Raw genomic sequence first — 16,473 nt, forward strand, 5'->3', positions numbered from 1 at the left:
CTACAGCAATGTTTCATGTCGATGTGCTCAATGGCTGGGGGGGTTTTACCCATGATGAACTGGGCCAAATCCAATAGGATTTTCTACTCAAAAGGCACTGGTGTCAATTCGGAGCAAGAAGGCTGCGAGTGAACTGCTGATTTTTCGGAGTGAAGGGAGTTTTTTTCCTACTCGGGTTAGAGAGGCGAGACTGCGCAGGCACGTGATGTCAGCCAGTAGCGCACGAAAGGTTTAAAGAGACCACCATATCCAGCAGGCAGCATTGGAGCGGGCAGTAGAGTGAGAGGTAGCAGAGTGGCAGGGCTTTGGCTGAACTGGCTTAGGTGGTAACGGGATGAGGCGAGGTAGGAATTATGCGTGAGGCCAGTTTTCTGTGCTCAGTGTCAGGCACGGGGGGTCCTGGAGTCTCCCAGCCTCTCGGACGGCCACATCCGCACCAGGTGCGTCGAGCCGCAGCTCCTGAGGGACCAAGTTAGGGAACTGGAGATGCATTTCAATGACCTTTGGCTGGTCAGGGAGAGTGAGGAGGTGATAGAGAGGAGTTATAGGCAGATGGTCACACCAGGGCCACGGGAGACAGTGAAGTGGGTCACAGTCAGGAGGGGGAAGGGGAAGAGTCAGGTACTAGAGAGTACCCCTGTGGCTGTACCCCTTGACAATAAGTACTCCTGTCTGAGTACTGTTGGGGGGGACAGCCTACCTGGGGGAAGCAGTAGTGGCCGTGCCTCTGGCACAGAGTCTGACCCTGTGGCTCAGAAAGGTAGGGAAAGGAAGAGGAAGGCAGTAGTGATAGGGGACCCTAAAGTTAGGGGATCAGGCAGGCGATTCTGTGGACACAGGAAAGAAACCCATTGCAAGTTTGCCTCCCAGGTGCCAGGGTCCGGGGATGTTTCGGATCGCATCCAAGATACCCCGCAGCGGGAGGGAGAACAGCCAGAGGTTGTGGTACATATTGGTACCAATGACACAGGTAGGAAAAGTGAAGTAGTCCTGAAACCAGACTACAGGGTGCTATGAAGGAAGTTGAGAAGCAGGACCACATAGGTAATAATCTCGGGATTACTGCCCGTGCCACGCGACAGTGAGAATAGGAATAGGAATGAAGTGGAGGATAAATGCGTGGCTGAGGGTCTGGAGCAGGGGACAGGGATTCGGCTTTCTGGATCACTGGGACTTCTTTTGGTGCAGGTGTGAACTGTACAGAAAGGACAGGTTGCACTCGAATCCCAGGGGAACCAATATCCTGGCAGGGAGATTTGCTAAGACTACGGGGAGAGTTTAAACTAGAATTGTTGGGGAGTGGGAACCGAACTGAAGAGACTGGGGAAGAGGAGGTTAGCTCACAAATAGAGAAAGCTTGTAGGCAGTGCGAGAGGGAGGATAGGCAGGTGATAGAGAAGGGACGCGCTGAGACCGAAGGCTTCAGATGTGTCTATTTTAATGCAAGGAGTGTTGAAAAGAAAGCAGATGAAATTAGAGCGTTGATCAGTACTTGGAAGATATGATGTCGTGGCCATCACAGCAACTTGGATGGCTCAGGGAGAGGATTGGTCACGGCTGCAGAAAAGGTGGACGCCCTGGAGGGATTGTCTACAGAGTCTCTGTGGGTGTGGTTAGGAAGAGGAAGTGGTCAATAAATTTATCGGGTGTTTTTTTATGGGCCACCTAATAGTAACAGGGATGCCAAGCAGATAGGGAGAGAGATCCTTGAAAGGTGTAATAATAAGAGTTGTCATGCTGGAAGATTTTAATTTCCCAAGTATCGATTGGCTTCTCCCTAGAGCAAGGGGTTTAGATGGGGTAGAGTTTGTTAGGTGTGTTCAGCAATGTTTCCTGACACTATGTAGATAAACCTACAAGAGGAGAGGCTATACTTGATTGACATTGGGAAATGAAACTGGTCAGGTGTCAAATCTCTCAGTGGGAGAGCATTTTGGAGATAGTGATGATAATTCTATCCCTTTACAATAGCATTGGAGAAGATTAGGAACAGACAAGTCAGAAATGTTTTTAATTGGAGTAAGGGGAATTATAAGGCTATCTGGCAGGAAATTAGAGGCTTAAATTGATAAGAGATGTTCTCAGGGAAAAGTATGGAAGAAATGTGGCAAATATTCTGGGGTTATTTGTGCGGAGTTGTGTATAGGTATGTTCCATTGAGACAGGGAAGTTACAGTAGGGTACAGGAACTGTGGTATACAAAGGATGTAATAACGCTTACAAAAGGTTCAGAGAGCTAGGTAATGTTAGAGATGTAGAAGACTATAAGGCAACGAGGAAGCAGCTTAAGGATGGAAGCTGGTGAGCCAGAGGGGGTCATGAGAGTGCCTGGGTGGGCAGAATGAAGGAAAAGCCCAAAGTATTCTCGAAGATTGTGAAGAGCAAAATGTCACGTGACACCTCGGGACAAATGGAATGGATTGGGATTCTTCATTCTATTACAGTACTACTTTTCAGAATAACATTGAATTCAAAAGTGAGATGCACAATTCCATCCACAACTTTAAATACACTTAAATGTAGTACCTTATGCTATTGATGCATGCTACTGTTGCAAACCTCAGCATAAGAAAAAATCATCTAAACAGGACTGTCAACTTCCTATGCAAAGGATATACTTCAAAGGTTTCCCACAGTTGATTTCCGAGTTCAAGGTGCATGAAGCTCCCTTTAGCCTTTTCAGAATAATATGAAATTAAATCCCCCTTTGTATGACTATAGAGGTCCATTTTGGCAAACATACTGGTAGAATGGAAATCTGATTTTTAAAAAAGAGCTGTGAAAATCAACTTTCTATTGAAATGACTGCTTTTTTTCATTTTTTGTAAACATTTCCTTCAGGAAACTCTCTTCCATTGACACTAATAGTGTCCACCAGAATCACCATTGATCCACACCCTTTTGATTGTTTATCCCTGCAAGAGCATGGATGAGTATACTTAGTGATGACAAAATTGCAATTTAAACACAGATATTAATATACTGGACAATTGCTACAGTTCTATAAATCTGTATGTGAATACAAGAAACAGCGCAGAAATTGAAATTGAGATTAGCCTACCAATTACCTTCTTAATTGCTTATGTTAACTGTGTTTTGTCTACAAAGGCATCTAAATTCCACTAAACACCAGCAATTATTGTTAAAAGCAAAATATTGTTTAATCTTCCAACCAGTGTGAATAATATACTTGCCAGTAACTCACCTATTTGCATACTGAATTGCATCCACCTTGCACCACTTTCCACCTTTATTGGCGAGTATGGATAAAATGAATGGAAGAAAGTTTAGATGTCAGTAGGTAGTATTTTTTAAAACAGGGAATGATCTGCATCTGGAACACACTTCAAGGGGTGTTGGTGGTGGAAGCTCCATGTATTTCCCCTCTCCATCTGCACAATGACAGCTTTGTACACAGGTCCATGAAATAAGGAAATGGAGTAATGAGAAAAAATTCTAGTGAGTGTCCTTAACTGGGAAGGTACTGCATTTAGAAACAGATGTGGCTGTGATCACCCCAAATAACAAAAAAAATTATCATCTTTGCAAATGAGAAAAAGTACAATAATAAAAAATCCAATTTTAGGATAGTAGAATATCAAACATTTAATTAAGTTTCTCTTACAGAGTAATGATAAATGATAACATGGGGTGCAAACTAAATTCAACAAAAAGATCCACTCATCATCATTCACTAAATTCAACCAAAGCAACATTTGTAAGCACAGGATTTGTTCTTTTTTTAAACCAGATTAAAGAATGATTTAACATAAAATTTCAATTAACCTGAAGTGACAGGTTAATTGCTTAAAGATTCATTCAAGGAAATACAGCCTCATACATGTTGATAGTTTTACAATGTATTTGTAAGATATGACAGCTCTCCTTCACTTCAAAGTTGCTTTTCTCATGAGCTGCTCATCACTGCCACACATTGGTTTTGACAACATAGGATCTTGGGAGTTGCCTCTTACTGAACAAAATCACATGCTATACAGCAGCTTCACCAAGATTTTTTAAAAACCCACATGCATACATGAATATTATTTTTAAGTACCTCTTTACAGTAATGGTTCACAATTTAACTAGTAGCAATTTCTCATTTAAATGTTTAATGTAGTGAAGTCTGAACTTGATATGATTGCCTCGCAATCAAATTAACCTTTAATACATCTTCTAGTATTAAACAGCATGATTTAGAAAACAACAACAGACACCAAATCAAAAGGAAAATGAAATTGGTTTGAACTATGTAACAGGATTTTATTCAAGATTCCAGCATTTACCTCATCATAATGTGACATAACTCTGCAGCCACTCAAATAGAAAGAGGCATATTCCCCTTCACGTATCACGCAAGCACCCAGTATATAGAGAAAAAAATTCACTGCTGTTGTTATACATGACTTCCTTGTTGATTCATCCTGCCCCTTTGCTGGAGGGCAACAGAGACTGAACAGTGTTGAGAATACCCATGTATCATCTACACTACAAAGTCACATAAATGCAAAACTTTAGTGCTGGCTGTCAAGTAAACCGTTACATCAATGGCAGTTTTATTGCAGAGATTTACACAATATGTAAATTGTTGTGCACCTAACTTTTAATTGATTTTGCACTGCAAAATAAAAACATTCACTTTGCTCTTGAACGGCTTACAGAAAACACAAAATCTAATATAAATACAAAAACTGGGTGAAATAATTTAATCACAATATGCACAATGAAAGAATAAACACACTGAACAATCAAACTTTCAACTTTGAACAAGTTCACACTGAACTTTCCATTCAAACACAGTCCCAAACTGTAGAAACAAACATCAGATAAACAGTCATTTATAGTGTCAACTTTTCAAAACGATACACTCTTTTGTTGTATTCTTAGTTCCCTTTGCATCACCAAATGGTTTGTGCTAATCATACAGATATAATAAGATATACAGGCAAGGTGAGGTTCTCAGTGCATTCTGAACTGTTTTTGTTTAAACTAGTAGTCGTAACAAACTTTGCAAAAATGGATTAAAGGTAAAATATTTCTTGAAGTTCTTTCATTATGGCTTTCCAACCACACAGCTTATTTTTTTTGCTGAATCTTATTTTTCCTTCAACTATTATTTGAGTGAATTGATCCAGGGGATAAAAGTAACTGAAAGCCTCCAATAGCCTGAAAGACCAGTGCCTGTTAAGTCTAAAGGAATGAACGGCACAGAAGTACATACCGCAAAGTTAAATGAAAAAAACTTTTCTCACTTTTCCCTTCCCCTCCTGTGCTGAATGAAGTCAAGGTACATCAACTCCAAGAAAGAGAAGGATTTCATGGGAGAAGATAAAGGTGAAAAAATAGACACAAAGATCTGCAAATACATCTCCCATTTTCCCATATGTATCCATTGAGCGATTGATGACTTCTGCAGGGATTCCTGACAGAAGCAAGGCTGCAGTCAATACCGTTGTCTTTACCTTCTTCTCACTCTACAAAAGGAACAGAATTACTATTACCTTTTTAAAAATCTCTTCATGTAAAACATCGTGTGACTCTCGCACTCAATCAAGCTTGTGATGGAGAGGTAAAAATAATATGACCCTAATGGTGTGTCACCAATACTGAAGTGAATGACAGCATTAACTACAACATAGACTGCACCTTTTATGGTGTAGTCCTCAAATTACCCTCTATTAATCCTCAGTGTCAAACTAAACAGACAAAACAACAAGATGAAACTCACGCACTGGGAATGCAATGTATAGAAAAAAAAGACTAAAAGTTATGCATTTTGTGAAATCAGTAGCTTTGTAAGTTACAAAGATAGTGCACTAGAATTCAAGAGTAACATGTGATGTCAATAATCAACAGTGGATTATTGTGCATTTCTTCAGTGGCTCTTTTTAAAGAAGTCTTTTTAGTCATTCTGCAATGGGGGCTGTTATTTTTGGCTGCAGTAGTTTATAAAAATAAACAATACATACTTCTATAAAAATCACCTGGAATTTAATCAACTTAGATGACAGATATATCCTAAGTCACACAGCACTTAATTATGTGAATGATGATTTCATAAATTACCTTCAAATCAGTGGTAGCTGAAGAATGCTAACATTTCCTGCTGTATGTATAACATTTTTCCCCAAGAACTATACAGAAGCAAATCAATTCTAGGTAACTGAAGTAACATTTGCAAGATGCATTACAAATGATGTGTAAAACATTGGAAGATACCAGATGCATACCATCTGCACCTTTTACCTTAACATTTATTTTTGCTACAAATTAGAAGCTGAAGTTCTATCCAAACTGAAATCCAGACCAACTTTCAGGCCTTTTTTAAAAGGCTATCTTGCTACTAATTTCATGCTTTGTTGGAATTGTTTTTAAAGCTCCATCGTACTTAATTACATAGTGAAAGAATTAAATCTTACCTTTGGAAAGTACTTTGATAGACCAATATATGCAAGTTGAAGAGTCAAAAAGGGAGCAAAAATGGCCTGCAAGAAAAAGATTAATTAGTGAAAAAGCTACATGTGGAGCTGAGTTGAATGACCTTTACACACCCATTACAAGTGAAAGGGTGCATCATTAATTGTAAACTTCCAGAAGCATTGGTTCTGAATTTGCAGTGGTGAAACTGCTGTCATGTGTAGTTTAATGCAGAAATTCTGAACGTGCTAAAAGACTGAACTGTTTTGCAGTATGAGTTTCAACAACTCCAAAAGCTCAGGCGATACACAGCTTGAAATTTAGAAATGTTTGGAAACACAAATGTGACATAACATTAATGTAAAAAGATGTCACAAACCAAAACATTAAGTGTTTCCTTTTATGGTCATGATACTGCATAAGAATTTCCAAGACTTTGTTCGCGTTCTTTAAAAGCATCACCAGTTGAACAAATGAAATAAGCATTTATAAATTAAAATAAGAAAAATTGCATGTTTATATTGACAAGATTTATAGCTAAAACATCAGGGACCATGACAAGTACAGCAAGATGAACAAGATTATAAAAGTTAATATTTCTATCCAAACCCACTTTTCATATCCTCTGCACAGCTGTTTTCTATAAGCACTACACCTAATAGTAATTACAATGATCAACAATTGGTTTCAAAACATTAATTAGCTATCTGGTGGCCTACTGTTCTGACTATCTGCTCTGATGTGACAATGATTATGTAATCATGTAATCACTGAGTCTGAACAATTCTGCATAACTACACAAAATTTATTCCCCCAATGACTGTGAGAAGAACCCAGTAAATTACATATTGCAATCTTCATTCTCAAAATAATTGACTGAACAGTTTCTGGATCTCTGAAGATGCTCAAAGTATCCATGCTGTTTTCACAGCATGAATCAAAGTTCAGAGAAAAATGCAAAAACAATATTAGTTTTTTTTATAATTGAGGTCCACCGCATTTAACTCTTGTTGATGAGAGAAACTTCTAGATTGATGTAGAGCCAGTCATTTACGTATGCACATTTTTTCTAACAGTAATTGTTACGATACTCATTGGTAAAAAGAGTTCAAAATCAACAGCTAAATATGACCCTAAACAATGTTATGAGACAACTACAAAAACTATTTTCTGAACAATTCTGATGAATAATCCTTTATTTTAAAGAAAATTGGTGCTTGCTGTTTCTATAGACCAGACAGATAAAAGAACTGAACTAAATAAAAGCTGGTTTAGAAATATCACAAATGCACCATATCAAAATGGCAAGGCATTCACAGCAGCTCTTGTCCACCTTTAAGCTCTCATATCTTTTGCAAACTCAGTTTTGCACCCATTTTAATGAAATTATTCATTCAGTGCAGTGTTCATTTTACATAAAATCAATTATTTCCTATATTCAAAATGCTATTGTCAATCTCAACAACATCAATTTGAACAATTTTTTAAAACTTGTTTTAAACTTTTAAAGTTCTTAAACTAACTTTTTAAAAAGTTACTGGAGTGCACCTCTACTTCCTAGAGATTTTAATCTAAAGTTTCTGAGAAATAAAACAAGTATTGGCAATGATTGCTTGATCTTTCTGATACTTTCATTCATTCTGCCTCTCAGTTTAAGTCAAAAAAGTGTTTTTTCATACAATACACTCCAGGGATATAGAACATAATGGTATAGGACCTTCTATCAGTTATAAAATAAATGAAATCTTTTGCAACTACCAACATCTTTCCCTTGAAATTCACAAACAACTGAGAAATAGTAGACTTGCCTGGGTGGCAAATACTTTAAAAATTGGAATTTGGACTTAAATTTTTAGTTGGTTGTATCCATTTTATTTGTCATATCATAAAACTAGATAGATACTTTATTGATCCCAAAGAAAATTACAGTCACAGTAACATTACAAGGGCACAGATATACAAATATTAGAAGAGAAGAAAGAAAGAATAAAAAATAAGTTACCTCAAACAGTCTAACAGCTGGGGGTCATCACTTCCTCGGCTAATGTCCGAGAGTAAGAATGAGCTCATATACTCCAAAGAGTAGCTCAGTTGTCTCAGTTCATTACTGAAAGTGCTCCTTTGTTCAGCCAAGGTGGTACGCAGAGGGTGAGAAACATTGCCCAGAATTGCCAGGATTTTCCATAGGGTCTTGTGTTCTACCAGGGCCTCCACTGTGTCTAGTTTAACTCCTAAAACAGAACCAGTCTTTCTAATCAGTTTACTGAACCAGTTGGCATCACCCATGTTGATGCCATTGCCTCAGCACACCACCGCATAGAAGACTGTACTGGCGACAACAGACTGGTAGAACGTGTGAAGAACATTTTTCCTACATTTGTCTTATAAAACTAACAAGTCCCAACTCAACGAACAGTAACTTTAGCACCAGCAGAGATAACTGAGCACTGTAGAACATGGAGGTGAGCAGTAAAGCAGAGGGATCTGGGAATACAGATCCACAATTCCTTGAAAGTGGCATCATAGGTTGATGGGGTTGTAAAGAGATTTTTTTTTGGTACATTGGCCTTCATAAATCAGTGCACGGAGTACAAGAGTTGGGACGATATGTTAGAGTAGGTGAGGCCAAATCTGGAGTATAGCCTGTAGTTCTGGTCACGTACCTACAGGAAAGATGTCAATAAGATTGAAATAGTGCAGAGAAAATTTGCAAGGATGTTGCCAAGACTTGAGGACCTGAGTTATAGGGAGAGGTTGAATAGGTCAGGACTTCACTCCTTCATAGTTTTGCATACCTCTATCAGAGGTGTTTAAAATTATGAAAATATAGTTAGTGAATCATGCAGGCTTTTTCCAGAGGCTGGTGAGACTAGAACTAGAGGCCATAGGCTAAGGGTGAAAGGTGAAATATTTAAGTGGAACCTGAGGGGAACTACTTCACTCAGAGTGGTGCAAGTGTGGAATGAGCTGGCGGTAGAAGTGGTGGATGCGAGTTCTATTGCAATACTTAAGGAAAGTTTGGACAAGTAAATGGATGAGAGGGATAAGGACGGCTATGGTCTGGGTCTGGGTAGATGAGACTACACAGAAAAACAGGTTGACATGGACTAGATGGGCCAAAGGGCCTGTTTCTGTGCTGTATGGTTATAAAAACCATAAAACTTCAACATCTGAATTCAAAAATGACATTGACAAGAATATTTTGAAAACTAAATCAAATCATTTAATGTATTTTTTCAAAAATAATCATTGGTATTATCAATAAGAAATTGATTTCTGGAAATAAGAGTACCAATATAAATGACTGGATTCTACCATCCATCATGATGAAGATAATGTTCTTTACTAAACTAAAAAAAAAATCAAAATTTAGCTTCACCAACATTCACAAAGACCTAACTGTCCTTTGAAAAGGGAGGTCCATGTTGCAAAGTCAGTCATTCCAAGGTGTATTTATTGTCATCCCTGGTGTTGTTAGGAAGTTCACTGAGAACTAAATCACATGGAAAAATTCTTATAAAACATACTACAAGATAGGAAATAGCTTCTCCCCACAAAAAAAGCATAAGCATGGAAGTTTGCCAAGCTGTTACTTTAGCTCGGTGAAACATTGAAAACAAACCTCATATAACAAAGCTTAATCTATGTCTTGTAATAAAATAATTTGTAATGAAGCATACGGCAGGTACAGTGTACTGAAATTTTCCAAATTTATGCCAGCACAAAGCCTGATCCAGGAGTCCCTGTGCACATCAGCATTCCTATAAACCAACAAAACCAGGGACTGTCATGGAGCAATGTCCAGGTACACAATGTAAATGAATCAAAATTCAATAAAAGACTTGTCTTCAGCAGTATCTCAGGTGCAAGATGAAGGAAAAGTTTTAGTGCCTTGGTCAAAAGCTTTCTGCAAAACTGAATTCAGTCCTGCCTTTATTGTATGTATTAACTAGCAATCAATTCCAAAACTTTCACTTCACTGTCTCACTTGGTTCATTTGCATCTCCCTGTGACTGTGATTGCACATTCTTCCATTTGCTAAGGAATGCCATAGGTCCTTTGCAAGCATACATAAAAGAAATTCCTATGAAAATGGTTAAGTATTTTACACTAGAAACCAGATGCAGCACTTACCAGATATTTGCATACAAAGATTCTAACCATTAAGGCTAGAAGAGCACTACCCACCAAGCGGAAAACCCGAAATGTGCCAAATTCTTCATTTTCACCTCCATTCTCCTGAACAGGTTTTTCACTCATCAGCTGATTTCGAAGTTTCATTGCTTCATCAAAGCGTGATATATACTGCTCAATACCACGGCGGGGAGAATGCTCCAGTGGCAACTCTGATGTTCCCAGGTCCTGACTTCCCAGACCCAAATCAACATCAGCCTCATTAGTTTTGTTAATTGAGTCTTTTCCGTCTGCAGAATATGGCCCTTGACTCTCTGTTCCATTAGCATAATGAATGGATGCCACTGAACCATCAGTTTCGTCTGGAATTCCTGGAGTTCTTTTGGATAAGCCCGAAGTCAGCAGAGATTCTGTTTTCTCCAGTTCATATGGTGGAAGAGAATCCGCTCGGTTCCCTTCTTCTGCATATAAAGAAACAAAGAAATACTGTATTTATCTTTCAAGTAAGTATAATTAAATAAGTATTCAAAGTGTATGAAAAAAAAATCATGGACACTTCATTTTTTAAGTTGGCATGTTACAAGGTTACTTCCAATTCTAGGTCCTGATTTTTATTTTAATAATTTATGTTGAATCTGATGAAGCGCTTTTAGAAGCCCATATAACATTGTACACCAGAACAGCTGATCAGATTTATGGTAGGATCTTCATATTTAGCATGCCTTTTTTATTGGGAAGAGCAAAGCATTACAGAACTAAAATTTAATATATTTGTATTTTCACTTTTACTAAGCGTTCACAGCACAGCCAAATTTCTAATTCAACCGGAATAATTTCAACGTTGCTACCTGGTTCCATGAGAATGTTTGCTAGTTCATTGCTTGAAGCAAATCAAAAGAATAAATTACAAGCTAAGTTATGTTTCTGGCAATTTGGAGTCCAACTGGTTACTGTATGATGTTATATTAATTATATGTTATATCAATATGCTTGTCTACAACCCGAGCAGAGCACCCTTTGCTGCTTGCCTAGGCATGTCTGGGTGGGATGGATTCTACTGCACCACCCCAGAATAAAAGGACAGTGTGCTATCCCACATGTATTGTATTGGCCTATAGAGCAAAACCATCTTACACCATCACTAACTGCACTATGCTCCTGTTGAACCCAGAATCAAACACTTGCTGTCAAGGCAATCTACTGAGCTCTGTATTTTAGAGCGGGGTCAGAGGAGGGGACAAATAACAGAAGAGCACAAACCATGTGGAGATAGAAACAAAGAAAACCAACAGGATAATGCTGTGCCGAACGTGTACTTACTTTAGAAATTACCTAGGGTTACCCAAAGCCCTCTATTTTTCTAAGCTCCATGTACCTATCCAGGAGTCTCTTAAAAGACCCTATTGTATCCGCAAATTTTTTTAAAAAATCAGGAAGACAAAGGATAAGAAATTTTCAGCGGTCACACTTGCTTCTTTTAATGTAATTAGTGATTAAGTCGAAATAATGAGAAATTTGATTTTGCAAACAGGAGGAAATCTGCAGATGCTGGAAATTCAAGCAACACACACAAAATGCTGGTGGAATGCAGCAGGCCAGGCAGCATCTATAGGAAGAAGCACGGTCGACGTTTCAGGCTGAGACCCTTCGTCAGGACTAACTGAAAGAAAAGATAGTAAGAGATTTGAAAGTAGGAGGGGGAGGGGGAGATCTGAAATGATAGGAAAAGACAGGAGGGGGAGGGGTGAAGCTGAGAGCTTTTACTTTTTTTTAAAAAGAGCTTTTGATTTTACTTTTTTTATTTAGAGATACAGTGTGGAATAGGCCCTTCAAGCTGCACAGCACAGCATTCCCTGACAAAACTGATTTATCCCGAACCTAATCACTGGACATTTACAATGACCAATTAACCATCCCACTACGTCTTTGGACTGTGGGTAGAAACCAGAGCACCTGGAGAAAACTCATATATTCCACGGGGAGAACGTACAGGCTCCTTACAGATGGCACCAAAATTGAACTCCAAATCTGACACCCCTAGTTGTAATAGCTTCATGCTAACCGCTATGCTACTGTGGGGTACCTACATTCATCCACACATTAACACTCTCCTGAAGCTTCAATGAAAGATGTGAGAAACAGTACTAGTGAAGCTGAGTATAAAGCCACATGGTAAAAGTGGCCTAGGTATTCCTGATATACAGGCAATATGTTTTGCGTTAACTTTGCTATTCCAAAAGATAAAGCACCAGAAAGTCAGTCAGGGACTTAAATCAGGATCATGATCGCCTTCCTGGAATTGCAATATCAATGGTGCAAATGGTAATAGTGCATCTTGAAAATTAATAAGGCAACACGAGTGAATCTGCAGATGCTGGAAATAAATAAAAACACAAAATGCTGGCAGAACTCAGCAGGCCAGACAGCATCTATGGAGGAGGTAGTGACGACATTTCGGGCCGAAACCCTTCATCACTACCTCCTCCCATAGATGCTGTCTGGCCTGCTGAGTTCTGCCAGCATTTTGTGTTTTTATTGAAAATGAATAATTTAGTTTTGCTGCAGGCGGAGAAAACAGAAAAACTTTCCCTCATAAATCAGATCAACTGGAAGTGTCCAATTCAAACTTGGAATGAAGTGTCCCCAATGTAGAGGCTGGTTAGCAAATCCAATGTAGAAAACTGTTTCAGCTGCTAATGGGCTATGAATAGGGTTCATGTGGAATTCAGTGTTAAGAATTAATGACACATATACTGCACATAGATTGGGTAAATTAGATTAAAACCACTACTCATTAACAGGAAAAAAAACCTATAAAAATTAAATCTGTCTGGTGTTTCAACATATTGACCGAAAGAAATTTACCACTTGTTAGGGGAGATATATAGTTATTATAAAATATATTATATATATTAAACAGAGGTTAGTCAGTCAAGAAGTCAGTTATGACCTTTCTGATAGGTATTCAGTAGCATGCAAAGGTTTGGGCACCCTGTTCAAAATTTCTGTTACTGTGAATAATTAAGCAAGTAGAAGATGAACTGATCTCCAAAAGTCATAAAGATGAAACATTCTTTTCAACATTTTAAGTAAGATTAGTGTATTATTTTTGTTTCGTACAATTTTAGTGTGGAAAAAAAAGGAAAGGAGCACCCTGCAAAAGTTTGGGCACCCCAAGAGATTTGAGCTCTCAGATTACTTTTACCAAGGTCTCAGACCTTAATTAGCTTGTTAGGGCTATGGCCTGCTCACAGTCATCATTAGGAAAGGCCAGCTGATGAAAATTTCAAAGCTTTATAAACACCCTGACTCCTCCAACCTTCTCCCAAAAATCAGCAGGCATGGGGGGTGGGGGCAGTGTAGTGTGTATGCCCCAGTTTACATCAGCAGTGTGAGGTTGAAAGCTTCAGGTACCAGGGAGTGATCATCACCAATACCCCGTCCTGGTCCAACCATAGATGCCGTGGCCAAGAAAACTCACCAATGTGTCTGCTTTCTCAGGAAGCTAAAGCAATTACTAAAGAAAGATTGAACCTTGTCCATCTTTAATCAGTACACCATAGGAAGCATCCTCTCTGGATGCAGAACGGCTCAGTATGGCAACTGCTCTATACATGATTGCAAGAAACTGCAGAGAGTTGTGGACACAGCCCAGTACATCACAGAAACCAGCCTCCCCTCCATGGACTCTCCATCTGCACTTCTCACTGCCTCAGTAAAGCAGCCAACATGATCAAAGACACCACCCACGCCAGACATTCTCTCTTCTCCCCCTCTCCCACTGGGCATAAAATAGAAAATGCTGAAGGCAAGTGCCACCAGGCTCAAAGTTTTTACCCCACAAACCTACTGAATGGCTGTAAGTATGACAAGATGGCTCTTAACCTCACAATCTTTCTCACAATTTGAACAGTATGCAAAACAAGCACATGTTCTGCCAGTGACAATAATAAACCAATTCTAATTAATCCCAAACTGCCGTAGTCACAAACTTTAATTAATTCAGGGATCATATATACTTACAAAGATAGCGATTCACATCAAGATGGGAGTGTCTTGTGACAGTGAATTTAGATATACTGACAAAAGGCATGTTCTGGGAGCACCAGGAAAGGTCTGCATCAAAGCTGAGAACACTGTGAACAGTTCTGCACAGAAAATATTGGATACGTGGAAGAATTTATTGTTGCCTTCTAGTCTTGAAGTAGGAGATGGATTTAGAATCCACAGAGTTAATCATAAAGTGAATCCAGGGAAATTTATCTCCACTTTTTTATTTGCCTGCAGCCTTTCTGGGCTGACAAACGTAACCTTCAACATTTGCCTATCATCTTAATTTTAAGCACTTTAAGTGTACAGCTTATACTTAGAAAAGAAGGAAAAGGCACATTTCTTTGTAATGTAATTAATGAAGCAGAATAGGAAATATTGAAATAGCAAGCATAGTAATTTAAAGTTCAAAGTGCAAAACACTGTTCCATTTGTTCCAAATGTTACTGAAGATCATTATTCATAAATGAAGATACATCACTATCTTTGTGTCATAAATCTGTCATTTTTTCAGCTAGCAAAATAATTCTTGCTATGTCATGCCTACACAAAACTGCAACACCCCCCCTCAGAAAATTGCAAACCCTCAGAAGTTTATAATTCATATTATTGTTCAAGTACAAGATCTTCTTCCCATTAGTAAAGGATATAGCTTGTAGCTCATCCTTTTTACTGAACTTGTGCAATCAATGACGTATAGGCTTATCATCTTCAAACCATTATCCTGTATTAATCCTACTCTCCTTCTCAACCATACAGTATATACCTATTCCATTCATATTCTCAAGGCATAATTAGCCTAGGTTTGACACAAGTAGTGGGAAAACCTCCAGACGTGATCAAGATCTCAAATTCTTGATTTTTCTTTTAAGCGTGCAAATGGGCCCCAACCACCCCAACCATTTGTCTTCGCCTGGCATTGGACATTAACGCCAATACATCAACACATTTTTCAAAAACGTTTAATCCAATCTTCCGTAATCGGCATTAAGAATTTGTAGGAATAACTCAGCGGGTCGAGCAGTTATGAAGGGGAAGGAATGATGGATGTTTCGGGTCAAAACGCTGCTGAGAGAACAGATGCTGCTCGACCTGCTGTGATTCCAGGATCTGCATTCCCTCCCTTCCCACCTTTGTCTGATATTCAGTGCGCGGTAATCGCGTCTAGTTTCAAAAGAGTGGGTGCGTTTTATTGTTTGCTGCGTTATTGTTATCACTAACAATGGTTCCGCCTGTGCATGTGAATCGCTGGAGTTGAAGGCGGAGGGAGCTCCCCGTGGTCCAGGGACCGCTGCTCGGCTGGTTACCGAGGGCCTGAGCTCGGGCCCCAGGCCGCGCCTCCTCCACCCACTCGCTAACTCACCCGCCCCGTTTTTGTTGAAACCCATGATTCGGTTCAGCCGATCCTCCGAGTTTAGGAGCAGCTTCCTCCGGCGGAGTTCGGCTCTTCTCCGTGCCGAGCTCATCTTTCTCTGGTCGTCTCCGCCGTTCAGCGCGCTGCCACCGCTCTCCATCCCCGACAGCGAGTCCGAGTCCGGCGCCGGCGCCGCCGCCGCCTGTGAGCCGGGCGCACGCCGATGACATCACCGAGACCGTCTCCGGGCAACTTCAGGTTGCAGTCAATCCTCCGGGGCAACTTCAGGCTGCAGTCAATCCTCCGGGGCAACTTCAGGCTGCAGTCAATCCTCCGGGGCAACTTCAGGCTGCAGTCAATCCTCCGGGGCAAAGTCAGGCTGCAGTCAATCCTCCGGGGCAACTTCAGGCTGCAGTCAATCCTCCGGGGCAACTTCAGGCTGCAGTCAAACCTCCGGGCAACTTCAGGCTGCAGTCAATCCTCCGGGGCAACTTCAATCGATCCTCCGGGGCAACTTC

The 16,473-nt window shown here is 39.7% G+C and overlaps 1 protein-coding gene across 1 annotated transcript; it reads right to left on the bottom strand.

Moving 5' to 3' along the window:
• Positions 1 to 3,591: 3,591 nt before the first annotated feature.
• camlg (calcium modulating ligand) lies at positions 3,592 to 16,166 on the bottom strand. The gene is made up of 4 exons (XM_073067124.1): positions 15,965 to 16,166; positions 10,552 to 11,012; positions 6,420 to 6,485; positions 3,592 to 5,474 (listed from the first exon to the last, which is right to left on the bottom strand). The coding sequence occupies exons 1-4, from the start codon at positions 16,113 to 16,115 to the stop codon at positions 5,283 to 5,285; spliced, it is 870 nt and encodes a 289-aa protein (XP_072923225.1). The 5' UTR covers positions 16,116 to 16,166; the 3' UTR covers positions 3,592 to 5,282.
• Between the last annotated feature and the right edge of the window lie 307 nt (positions 16,167 to 16,473).

The sequence above is a fragment of the Hemitrygon akajei genome, chromosome 15, assembly GCF_048418815.1.
Source record: "Hemitrygon akajei chromosome 15, sHemAka1.3, whole genome shotgun sequence".
In the NCBI taxonomy this organism is placed as follows: Eukaryota; Metazoa; Chordata; class Chondrichthyes; order Myliobatiformes; family Dasyatidae; genus Hemitrygon; species Hemitrygon akajei.